The following is a 13,965-nucleotide window of genomic DNA, read 5'->3' on the forward strand; positions in this document are numbered from 1 at the left end:
ACCTCCACTTTCTATAACAAAATGTAAAATTCCCAAAGTATATCTATATTATAGATGAGAAAAACAAATCTTAATAAGACAATTATCTTAGAAAGACAATTTTAATCCACACATCTTTCTTTTATATACTGGTAGAGTCCAAGATTACAGAATACACATGAGAGCACTTTGCAGATGGTTAGATTTTGTAAGATAGTTCATTGTTCTTATGAAAGCTCATTGGTCCTGGTAGCATAATATAAAAGGATGTGTAAGGTGGACATACCCTTCTTCTTTATTGCAGTGGTATTATGACCACACCAGAACAATAAATGCTTTCTGCTCTACTATGTGCATCTTGCACCTGAGTTGTAGGAGCCTATTACATATAAATTTTAAAATGCCCTTACATTTCAAAGAAACTACATAAATATAAGGCATGTAACAATAAATTCAACAAATAAAAAAATCTGAAGGCCCTACCTTAAATATAGACACATTTCATTATGATTCCTATATTTATCATTCCTTTAGAAACAAATGCTTTCTGTTATCTGCAAAAATATATACTTATCAAAATTTTCTATATTTAATTAAGTTACATCTATTATTTGCTATTTATTTATTTATTTATTATTTATGGTTTCTGAGCCATACCATGCAGTGCTCAGGAGTTACTATTGGCTCTTTACTCAGGGATCACTCCTGGTAGGCATTAAGGACTGCTGGGGATCAAACGTGGAATGGCCCTGCACGACAAACACCCTACCAAGTGTACTATTACTCTTCCTCTTTCTTTTTTTTGTGAAATATTAAGTATAATTGATAACAAAATAAAAGACAATTAGGATACTAGTATTGATATATTTTATAATACTTTTATTTTCTTCTAATTAAAAACAGGTATAAAATATTAAGACTCTCATAAATTAGTCAATTATACTACAATGTGACAGTTTTGGTCAGCAATTGTATATATTTAATAAAAGCTAAGTTCCAATTTGATTCCTAGACAATGACAGTTAAAATAGGCTTATTAAATTTTTTGTCTATTTGGGGCTGGGGGGTTAGGCCACACTTGATGGTGATCAGCTTATTCCCAAAACTTTGCTCAGAGATCACTACTGGTGATGCTCAATGGACCTTATATACTGCAAGGGATTAAACTAAGATTGGCTTCATGAAAGTAAGCACTATAGTCATTAGACTAGTTTTCTGGTGATGATAATAAGAAATAGTAAGCAACTGATATTTCAGATTTGTTTTATTTACATGAAAGTCAAATTTCTGAATGAAAATAGTGATAAATGTCCTCCAATAAGGAAAACAAGGAGGAAGAGAAGATTAGTAAAGAAATAAAGAGATAGCTAAAGAAACAGAGTACAACCTTTATCGATGGGTCTGTGGGATATGGTCCTAGGTAACACATATGACCTATACCCCCAACACTACCTCAAGTAACTCCCAAGCACAGAGTTAAGATGAGCGGTTGAATATAGTTGTGTTCTAGCTCACCCCTTCTAGCCCACCCTCCCCACAAAAGGAAAGAAATGAATAAAAGCACAAGAAGTGCAGGTTTCATGATTCACAAGCCTTTCTTTTAAGTGATTTATTTTATTATAAAGATTCATTTTCATTTTCAATAGAAGGAAACATATATCTTATTTCATGACCCTATTTAAAAATATATCTAGAAAACAAAGGTTATTTTTGGACATACTCTGTCCACATTATTTTTGGACAAAGTATATCCAAAAATAACCTTTGTTATCTAGATATACTTTGTCCAAAAATAATGTGGTAAATGCTGAATGATGCCCTTTCGAGTTTCTCAAAATAAACAGAAATATCAAAGATTAGGGTAAAACTTTTTTAAATAAAATAACTGTTTATCTCTATGTTTCCTAACATAAGTTACAAGATTTTAAAATTGTAAAATTGATCCATAAAATATAGCATTGTAAGAAATGTAACTCTCCGCTGGTATGTAATATTACATTTCTAAAATCAACCTTGGGTCACTAATGGTTTTCATTACTTTCCTTTTTAGCGGACTGTGGAGGACCTTTTGAATTATGGGAGCCAAATACAACATTCACTTCTACAAATTTTCCAAATAACTATCCTAATAAGGCTTTCTGTGAGTATTTTTTCTTCCAGGCCCCAAGAAACAAATGACATTGATTTTATTCCAAGCTCTGAATATACATGATTTGAGCTAAAGAGCTACTATACTCTATATATTTTACACATAACCATTCCTTGTACATATAATGTCAAGCATATATAACACTTCTGACATTTCCTAGTATTAAATAATTGGAAAGTATAAAATTACAGTAAATTTTAAATGTAAACTAAAATTAAGTATGCAAAGATACTAATGTAATTAGATGCCCATAATAAAAGATGAAATAACTGCTAAAGTATAAATCCTAGAGAAATTAATAGTTTATTAAAACTGGGCAAGATCTATGTCTAGGAAATTATTAGTAACAAAAAAATCTAAAGTTATAGAAAGACTGTTAAAAATGATGGATCCCCTTCTTACTAAGATTCTTACTAAGATTAGGACATAACCGAGATTCAAACATATTTCTCCTATGACTACACTTTTTTTTAACATAACTATATTAATAGAAACTTTTTACAGTGAAAGAAAAGTTTAATGACAAAGAAAAGTGTGTTGTTAGAAAATGTCAACATTAAAGGGCCTGAGAAATAGCACAGCAGAAAGGGCATTTGCTTTGCATGTGGCCAACTCAAGCTCAATTACTGGCATCCCACATGGTCCCTTGAGCCTGCCAGAAGTAACTTCTGATCGAAGAGCCAGGAGTAAGCCCTGAGTGCTCTAAGTGCTGCCAGGAGATGCCAAAAAAGAAAATGTCAACCCTTAATCCTTCAATGATCCAGAGATATGTAAACATAAATTCCATAGGAGAATATTGTCACAATAATAGGAATATATGTGACCAAATAATGAATTTTAATTTGATTTCTTTGAGTAACCAGAAATTACAATATCTATTTCATATTATAAAATATTTCAACATATTCCTGTACAAAATAACAAATCAGGGGCAGAGAGATAGCACAGAGGTTTAGGTTATCCTTTTACAAGGCACATGCAGGTTCATTTCCCAGAACTCTGTACAGTCTTCTAAGTACTGCTAGGAGCAAAGTCTAAGCATGAGCCAGAAATAAGCCTTAACTACTATTGATATTTCCTATTGCTTATTCTAAGTAATTTTTAAGATCAATTAGAAAAATAATTACTCAGATAGGAGAAAGAAAAAGAATAACTCAGATAAATTTATCGTTTTGCACAATAGATATTTCTTGAACACTAAATTAAATAGGTTTATCCTGGATTCAGACTTAGTTAAAGTTTTAGGATAACTTAATGACCAGGTTAGTGTTATAAGGGTAAAAACAGGATTTGTGGAGAAACCCAAGATATACTTACTATATGAAATCCCAGAGATCGGAGGCATCACTGGGTGTAGTCCTGGAGATACCCAAGCATCACCAAGGTGGATGCTGCTGGCCCTTGACACCATTGGGCCCCAACAACACCATATCTTTGGTTTCAAGGATGAATGAAAACCCAAATAGTTATTAGCAGAGGTGGGCTTGGTGTTCACTGAGGTTCATGGTTCACTGAATACCATCAAATTTACCTCCCCCCAAAAGAAAGAAATATTAAACAAGTATAAACAATGTGTGAATGCAAAACATTGAAATGTTAAAAGTTTGCTTTCCTTATGAATTATTTCATAATCACTATAATTTTATCAAAATTTAATTATAGAAATTAAAATAAATGGAAGCACAATATTAATATCATTTGTTATTTATAAGTTTTAGATTTTAAGAGTAAAAGGCAATTTGTAAGATTATATTGTTATTCCACTTTATATAAAATAAATTCATTTATAAATTTAATTGAAATTTTACTTTAAACAATTTTGACTAGATCAATGTATTTTTTACACACATAGTCAAAACATAAGGTTGTACTATATGTTTTCATAAAATGAAAAAAATAACTTTGCACGTGATTTGAATTTACCAAGAGCAAAAAGCTTTTATGAAGATGCAAAGGAAATGTATCCTCAAATGTTATTTATTAATTTAAAGGCATATGGAATTTAAATGCACAAAAGGGAAAGAATATACAACTTCATTTTGAAGAATTTGAATTGGAAGATATTGCAGATGTGGTTGAAATCAGAGATGGTCAAGGAAATGACTCCTTGCTTTTAGGTAAGTCTACAACTGAAATATAGTGGTTGTTGGCTCAAGTCATTGGACTTACATAAAATTTCTCAATAAATGCACCCTTTGATACCCAATAAAATGAAAACTAAACAATAGCATACTTTCATTTAATGTGTTAACTATCAATATAAACAGATCTCAGACTTATAACAGAGTAACATTCTTCTTGAAGTTTTTGGTAAAGCAGTATTAGTATCTTTGAGGTAGCAATTTCATAAAGCTATTTTTAATTTACTATAATAATATTATACTTGGAAACCAGGGAATAAATACACTTATTATGCAGTTTTCTTTGTATTTGTCAGATGTTCAAAGGTTGATATTAGGTCTTATTAACTATAAACTAGCAAAATAGTATTTGTTATGAAAAATATTGTTTATTACACAAAGTATAAAAATTAATTTAAACAAATTCTATTATTTTGAAATACTTCTAGAAAGTATCAGAAATTTTGCCAAAACACTTTGCCAAAATTTCTTTGTATCACTTTAGCTATTGATCATTTCTTTGTAATAAGCATTAAAAAGAATTCATCTTCTAGAGGAAATTTCTAGCTTAAATTCATAAAATACAAGTTAGTAAATGAAAAACTCTTGAGCACATATAATAATTATTATATTAATAAACTATTAACAATGTTAGGTGTCTTTATAAGTCACATTTTAAATTATAAAGGTACATGACAGATCAAGTGGAATACATGGTATAGTACACTGTACATATAAGATTTTATTACTTAACTGCTTTGGGTACTTATTAATCATTTTTATAAAATAATTTTTATAAAATCTGGCTGAATGTCTTTAAAATCACGATGCAATTCCTTGAAAGTGGAAACCAGAGATTATGATTCTTGAAGGCACTTTCAATAGTCTGATTGAAGGAAAGACACATATTTAGCTATATGCTAATTCATCACTACTTGTGTAGGGTTCTTTAGCACAATCCCACAAACATCTGGAAGGCAAATTTTCTGAGAGAAGATTTTGAGAGCCACTCAAAGAACAAATAAAATTGAAAGTTTTCAGGAGGTTAGTGTCAGCTTGAACTGATAATTTCACATGTGGCTTTTGAACGTATAGTCTCAAACACATTTATAATAATTATTCCATTTACATATATTTACATTGCCCTTCCAATTAGAATTTTGAGTTCTTAAGATCTAAGAAAAATCAAGTTTCACCACATTACCTCTTAATATTTACACATACCATTGAAAATTGAATTAGAATTCAGAAAAGATCTCCAAAGCATAGTTTTCAAATGGGTAGGCATGGAATCTATGGAATCAGATTTCCTAAATATGAAACTTTTAATAATATGAATGTAATCCATTAACATAAGCCCTTATAATTTTGTGAAAAGTATTTCATTTTTTACCCCCAAATCCAGGAACTAGTGGGTTAATTTTATATTGGCAGCCTCTAATTAATACCTCTTCCAGATTTAATTTGTGAAGCAACTCAAAAAAATAAAAACATATTAGAATTTAATAAGGAACTTAAGGTCCTTAATTTTTTAAATAGAATCATTCAATGATATTTTGGAATAATAGGGATTTTGAATATTTATGTCGTTCAGATACTATTATTAATAATTCATCATAAAATTATAGAAATATAAAAACCTCCCATAATATTGATATGTCTTTTATAAGCAACCCATGGGTCAGAAAGATTTACAGTATCTGTTCAGAGGAAGAAATCAAAATGTGGATTTCCTCTATATTTAAAATATGAATTCACTAATCTTTCCATTTTGGGGGGTGGGTAGCTGTGTACACAGGGCCTGGGCCAGTAAAGGATGTGTTTTCAACTTCCAACGAAATGACTGTGATTTTCATCTCTGATAGTGAATTGACAAAGAAAGGATTTAAAGCCAATTTCACTACTGGCTATCACTTGGGGATTCCAGGTAAGTGCACTACAAATTAAAAATCACATTGCAGGGGCTGGAGCAATAGCACATTGGTAGAGCATTTGCCTTGCATGTGGAGAACCCAGGACAGACCCAGGTTTAATTCCGGGCATCCCATCTAGTCCCCAAGCCTGTCAGTAGCGATTTCAGAGCACAAAGCCAGAAGTTACACCTGAGCGCCACCTAGTGTGGCCCAATGACCCACACCCCCCATCAATCACATTGCAACTTTTGTAGACAATCAAAGAATCTAGGATTTTCTTGCCTAAATATGAATGAATGAAGATGTCTTTCCTTTTTGAATGTCATTCTATAACACTTTACCAAATTTGTTCAAATCAGAAAGTGTTTTTATCAGCACACTAAATTGATACTTTACTATTATTTTCTTTATAAAATTTTCTTTATAAAAGTTTTCATATTAACAATTAAAATTAGGTACTTGGGGGACAGATCATACAGGGGTTAAGATGTTTGTTTGGTATACCACTGACTCTAGTTTAATATTGGGCACCATATATGGCTCCCCAAACATGATCAGGAGTGATACCTGAGCAGAGATCCACTGAGTAATCTCAAAACACTGGGTGTGACAGAAAACCCAAAGTTTTTAGGTAAAAACATACAAACAAACAAACAAACAAAACCACAACACCAGGAGGTATGTGGCACTGTAAAAAGTATTTCTGTAGGCAGAAGGGATAGTACAGGAAGTAAGGCATTGAACAAAGTTGATCCAGGTTCAATTCCCCAAAACCATTATGGTCTTCTGAGACCCTTCAGGAGTGATCCTTAGGCAAAGAGTAAATATATAGTCCTGAACACAGTCAGAAGTGGGCCATAAAACAAAGAAAAAAACTAAAGAATACACTTTTCCATTATTAGACTTTTTGTTAAAAAAGAGATCATAAATACACAAAATAAGTAGTCTGACTATGGAGTAGTCAATTTCAAATAAATTTTATGGAGTTGGAAAATTTCACAGTGCTTAGGACTAGGTTTGTAACACAACAAGGTTCTCTGAGTTATTGAGTGCAGCCATAATGGTCCCACAGGCAACACCAAAATGGTTTTGATAATCCCCAGATCCACAAGCTCTGAGTCACTTAACATCTTAAGGTCCTTGTGTTGAACCTCCTGCCTCATTAGCAGAATAATGGGTGAGTCTCTCAGGTATTCTGAGCATTTGGGAACCTTTAACAGTGCCACTCCTGAATAAAAATGAACATCATTATCTTATTAAAACATCATTATCTTATCTTATTATTACACTGTAATTTGTCAGAGTAATTCATTCCTATTATTAAGGATGAGGATGTTGATAACTACTGACATGAATAGTCTTATTACCTGACTTTTTATTAAATGTAACATAATCAGCCTGAAAGTGCTATGGCCTGCCTACTTATCAGAGTCTCTGCCTCTATCACTTTCTAAATTTATATCATTACATCAATAGTTAGGATATAAATCTTTCGATTTAACAATAGAGATCTTTGCAGCTTGCTGCTAGCCTTGAATAATAGTTTCATATATTGCTACACCTCAACTCACTGGTTTCCTTTAGCAGTAAACATAGCAGAAACAAACATGTATCTTATTTTCTGCATCAGTCTTCCATAGTAGAATGCGCTCAGTTTTATTATCAGTAGAATGCCTAGAAGAGTGAAATTTAGAGTGTTAATCTTTTTTGGCCTATCTTTAAGTCAGATTCACCTGTGCAGTTATCTGTTCCTTCACAATTCACCTATCACTGATTCCATCACAGAAAGTTACATGATTTCATCTAACTTCAATTACAAAGATCAGTCTATTTTATTTTATTTTTTGGCATATGCCTCAGTACTAAGAATAAACTGCATCAGTAGGGAAGTGAATGGTATTCTAATCAATATATTCTAGATTTTGTTATTAATATTACTTTATTTTACTAAATTTACTTTGCATGTTAATATGATATAACTTTTGCATGATGCAAAATCATCATCTTTTATATTATGGTAAGTTCAACTCCTGACAGTCCAAATCTATTTTTGTTTTTACTATATTGGTATCATTTACCATATACCCTCCTTACTCTTCCTCAACCCTCTGGTAACCATTACTCAGTTTTATATACCAGAAGTTTATCTTTGCTATATTTACTTCACTAATTGTACTGATTTGCCTCTTAACACATATGATTGACGTCATATTGTCATTGTTGTTCTTGTTTTGGTTTGGTTTGGTTTGGTTTGGTTTAGTTTTTTGGGTCACACCCAGTGATGCTCAGGGGTTACTCCTGGCTATGCACTCAGAAATTGCTCCTGACTTGGGCGACCATATGAGAAGCCGAGGATAGAACCCATCTGTCTGGGTCAGCCACATGCAAGGCAAATGCCCTACAGCTCTGCTATCATTCCTCCATAAAGTCAAGTTTTTTACTTTCTCAGTCTTACTTCTTTTAACATAGTATCCTTTAGAAGCAATTACTAATGGTTTACAGAATTTACAGGCAACACCAATATCAACCAGTCAAAATAACTCCTGAACAAGCAATTAAAATGTCAAAACCTATAGCGAGAAAATGGCATAAAAAGTAAGAGTTCCAAGATCTACAGAAAATTAGAGCTTATCTTAAACAGAATTATGAATAAAACAGAACTCATTCAAAAGAAGAAAGGAAAACATTTATCACTATCATTAGAAAATTGAATTATTGACTTTTAAATTATATTTTCAGTACAGTAAATATATAAGTATGCAACCAGTTACTAATATTGAAGTTAATCAAATAACTCCTCTAGAAAATATTAGTGAAAACATTTTAAGTTCATGCCTAGTTTGTAGATTTTTGTAGAAATCCCTCACTGCAGGTTACCTGAAGATATCTATCTTTGGGTAATTTGCCTGTTAAAAACTTATGTACAATAAGATGATGCTTTCTGATCTACTAGAAGTCTTTGCAAATGATTTGAACTGCACGTTGGTTTATTGTTTGTTTGATTTTTTTGTCAATTGCAAAGATTTATTACTTATTCAGAACTTATGATCGAGGGATACTCATATTTTATAATAGCTACTAGAAAGAAGTGTGATCAAGGAGGAAAAAAAGGGGCTGGAGAAATAGTATAGTGGGCCTTTCTCATAGCATCCCTTATGGTCTTCTGAGCCCCACCAGGAGCGATGCCTGAGTTCAGCGCCAGGAGTAACTACTGAGCACAGCCAGGTATTATCCAAAAGAAAAAAAAAAGAAAAGCAGGTAAAACAATAAGATATTAAAAACAAACAAACAAATACAAAGTCATGAAAATCTATAAAAGGCAATCTATAAATGATAAATAACATCAAGACACATCTGAAAACGAAAAAGACATTTCCAGGGAACGAGGCAATAGCACAGCCGGTAGGGCATTTGCCTTGTATTTAACTGACCCTAGTTCATCCACCACATTCCATATGGTAGTCCAAGCCTGCTAGGAGTGATTTCTGAATGAAGAGCCAGGAGTGACCCCTAATTGCTGTTGAGTTTGACCCCAACCTCCCAAAGGCATTTCCAAAGAAAAGAATTATTAAAGCTAACATGAAGAAATAATAGCAAACAAACAAGCAAAGAGAAAACACAATAACTTCTGGATATGGCTACATAGATTTATAAATGTAACTAATTTAGTCGTTACTGTTTAAAAATATTATTTTTTAGTTAGTTGTTTAAAAATAAAAAATAAACAAGAAAAAATTTATACTATTTGTGGTTCCAAATCTTAAGTTCAACAGGAATTAATGAATCTGAGATTAAACAGAACTGAAAATTCTAAAAGTAAAAAAAAAAAGAAAAAAGTGAGGGTTCAGAGTGATTGTATATCAGATAGGGGGTTTACCTTGAATGCAGCTGGTCTGGGTTTCATCCCAGATATTTTATATGTTCCCCTGAGCCATTCCAGGAGAAATCTCCGAGTATAAAGCTAGGACTCATCTCTGGGCACCTCCAGGTATGGTCCAGAATGAACAACAACAAAAAAGGGAATTCAGTTATTTTGATATTCAGGCAATTGAGATGATATGAGATCATGATACCATTTGCAAACATGGCATATAGAGAGATACTAGGTATTTAAATTAATACTTTTAATTATAAATTAAAAGTAAGGAATATGTAGAAAAGAAAAAATGTTAAAAAGTCAAAATATTTAAGTATAATACAATTATTGATTGTCAATAGATTTTTAAATGAAAGAAATGCATCATGCTAAAATATTGCATTTTCTATTCAAAACAAAATTTGAAACATCATAACTTATCACTCTAACACTAAATTGATAGCCAAATCATGAAACAGGAGATGTTTATATTCTTATGCTCTTTCTCTAGATCTCAATTTATATTAATGTTATTTTCTATACATTACATATAATATGTAACTATTATAAGAGAAAACCACCTTGGCCGATGCTAGAATGGAGTCATTTTTGACTGGATGGTGTGGTAAATATGTAATTTCACATTCCTTCTGAGCAGGGACAGATGTAACCAGGGAGGAGAAAATGGAGTCATTGAGTTGTCATCAATACAATCTTTTCCCCGCAAGATTTTTACACCAAAAGAATGAAAAGCAATTACAGAAACAGGGGATTGGCAGTGGAAGATAATCAAGCTGGTAATGGAAAGAGAGATTGGACATACAGTTCGGTTTATATTGCTACTCAGCTTTGGTGACCATTTTAGGGGCATATAAAGGGATGGTGAAAAAGAGATATCACAGCTGCATTTATCTTCTGAGATATTTTAGAATCCTCCTTCCAAAGCATTTAATTGAAATATAAGACAATTAATAGCATATATTTGATCTCCTGTATAGTTTCTTAGTACTTCAATTCTATTAGACTATATGAAACTCTGTTGTTTTTTGACTCAATAATTGATATCAGGCTACTGTAGAAGTGACAGCTGATTATATTTTAAGGTTTTAAAGATTGTATGACATGTGCATTAGAAATTAATTGAGGTCCATTAGAAAACCAAACATATGTTGACTATGTGAGGCAGGGCTATTGGAGACTTCATATAAAGTAGATAGGGAAAATAAATCCTTAGTTATATTTTTTCTAATTCTCTTAACACTGACATAAAATGATCAAAAATAAGATTTCAGAGGCAACATAAAGTTAAACTATTTAATTAAAGACTTCTTAATGAAACCAAAGTGTTATTTGTTGCAAAGAATTAGGACCATCATTATTCACACTAAAAAAAAAGCTTTAAAATAATTTATTTATAGCTCTTCTAAAAATTTATTGTTTCTAATCATTTAGGCAACAGTGATTTTTTTCACTAATTTTATTTTTAGTCCAGTGCTTTTATTACATAGAAACAATTTAATTTTGTGAATTAATAAGCATAATGCTAATGTTTAGTAGGATACAAAAGGGAATTTTAATTTTTAGATGTTGATATATTTTATTCTGATATTTTTATCTATTTTTATTTTATTAAAATGTGGTATTCTTACTAAATAGAATTTGAATACACTAATAAATGTGTAAAATTATCAGTAAGCATATATATTATTAAGTCATTGACATTAATAACTAATTTTATATGATTTTATTAAGCTATGAAAACAATGTAATGAAATAATTTTAAAAAGTCTAGCAGACATTTTTATTCCATAAGTATAATTAAATATTTGATCATAGATATTTTATTAGAGCTTTCAACTCTTTAAATGTACTAAAATACAAATTCTAAAATAGAATATATAAATATAAACACATACATAAATAGAGATAAGCCTCTATCTCTAGATAAAGTTAATATTAGAAAGATAGTAGGAAATTAGTGAATGTAATAATTCCTGCCTATAGAATATGTGGCCATTTTTGCTCATTTATCATCTCACTAATCTGTTTAAAAATATGTTTTTGTGAAGCTAATTGATAATTAAATTTACAAGAACTCCCTAATAGTATTATATTTGAGATATGTAACTGACTTTTCTCATAAGAATAATATTTATAAAACAATTAGTCCATCCATGTCTTGCTCAAAATGATGCTTTTATTAATGTGATTTATACTTCAGATGCAAAATACATAAAAATGTTTTAATTAAAAATGGTATAGACTAGTATTTTTAATTATTATTGTGATTAACACAAAGAATATTATTCTTGTTTCTTATTTTTCTAATTATAAGCATGGGATAGTGTGGCAGACAGCACCTAGATGCAAAAAAATTTAGATAAAACTGAATGAAATGTAATTATTTAAATGTAAGAATTATTGCTATAGATATTATTATTAGATATTTATTTTATTAATATTGGTATCTCCTTAAGTGTATCCCATTGCAATTTAGTAGACGGCTCTTTCCAGCAGTACTCAGGGATCTGAGGACTCTGCCAAAGTGCTTAGGGAAGCTATCTAGTGCTGAAATGGAAACCAGGGTTTTAAAAATATAAGACATATGCTCTACCACTTAAGCAATTTCCCAGACTATCATTGTTTATATTTTTTCTTTTAATATACTCTATGGTGTTCCTAAAACAGAAGTAACATTTATTTCCACATGACAAAAACTTTCTCTGGACTTACTTGTATCAGATCAAAAAATATACAAAAAAGAATAAAAATAAATGGCATGTAACTCTAAGGTTGTAGGATTCCAGAGTCATTGGATTAGTCAACACTCAATATTAGAAAAGTAAAATTTATCTTTATACCTAATAAAACAGTTTTCTTTTTATTTTGGGGAGAAGATAAATTAGGTGCTTTAGGAATTCAGAGGGGATCTCTGATGCTTCTTGGCCAATTGGAGTCTTGCTTCCAGGCAAAGGTTGAAGATGCAATGCTGCTCCTACCTTGTAGGTCTGGGGATAATCAGTAACTACAAAGCCATTGAAGTCTCCATGGCTATATCACAACAATGTTTGGGGACCACATGTTGTTAGAAATCAAACCATGGTCTTAGGAATGTTAGGCATTTAGTTCTACTGCTGTTCTATCTCCTGGCCCCAATTATAAGTTTTAAGTCTATCATTATGATTTAGTTAGCAATCATCAAAAGGTGAATGTTTGACATCATCTTTTTTATAAATCTCTTAAATTGTTTCATTTATTAAGCTTCTTACAGACTTTTGAGGTTATAACTCATATAGAATGAGTTAATTGACCCATATACAACAAACATCTACCAATTTTCTATTCTGTGCCAGATGTTTTGCCAATCCTCGGAAATATGAAGATAAGTGATTTGTCATTATGGATGTTGTAGCTATAGTCAACTTTAAAAATAACCAGAATTAATGAGAGAATAAATGGAAGAAATATTTTTCTCTAAAACTTCTATTTTTGGGGGTCATACCTGGTGGCACTCAGGGGTTATTCCTGGCTTTGTGTTCAGAAATTATTCCTGGTGGTGCTCAGGGGATCATAAGAGATGCCAAAGATTGAATTCTGGTCACCCGGGTACAAAGCAAACGCCCTATCTGTTGTGCTATCTCTTTGGCTTCCAAATCTCCTTTTTAAATCTGAATATATCTGGAAGATTCCTTCACTTTTCTAGTTTGGGATACTAATTTTTTAACTATGTAATTAAAACTCAGTTCTTAAGAATTACCTTGCCAAATACAGCATTAAATTTTTACTATTATTTGAAGCCAAAGTGATAACAAAGTGGTAGGGCATTTGCCTTGGACAAACCTGGATGGACCCAGGTTTGATCTCTGGTATCCCATATGGTCCCCAGAGCAGAGTCAGGAGTAACCCTGAGGGTGTGGCCCAAAACCCCCAAAAAAAATTAAAAAAAAT

General features: G+C 31.4%; 1 protein-coding gene across 1 annotated transcript in view; it reads left to right on the top strand.

The window, feature by feature from the left end:
• TMPRSS15 (transmembrane serine protease 15) overlaps positions 1-13,965 on the top strand; it is a 123,330-nt gene that overhangs the window by 54,036 nt on the left and 55,329 nt on the right. Inside the window, exons 15-17 of the mRNA XM_049785724.1 lie at positions 2,030-2,119; positions 4,120-4,245; positions 6,035-6,175. Coding sequence (XP_049641681.1) covers positions 2,030-2,119; positions 4,120-4,245; positions 6,035-6,175 — 357 coding nt within the window. The remainder of the gene's footprint in view (positions 1-2,029; positions 2,120-4,119; positions 4,246-6,034; positions 6,176-13,965) is intronic.

Source organism: Suncus etruscus, chromosome 13 (assembly GCF_024139225.1).
Source record: "Suncus etruscus isolate mSunEtr1 chromosome 13, mSunEtr1.pri.cur, whole genome shotgun sequence".
NCBI classification, from domain to species: domain Eukaryota; kingdom Metazoa; phylum Chordata; class Mammalia; order Eulipotyphla; family Soricidae; genus Suncus; species Suncus etruscus.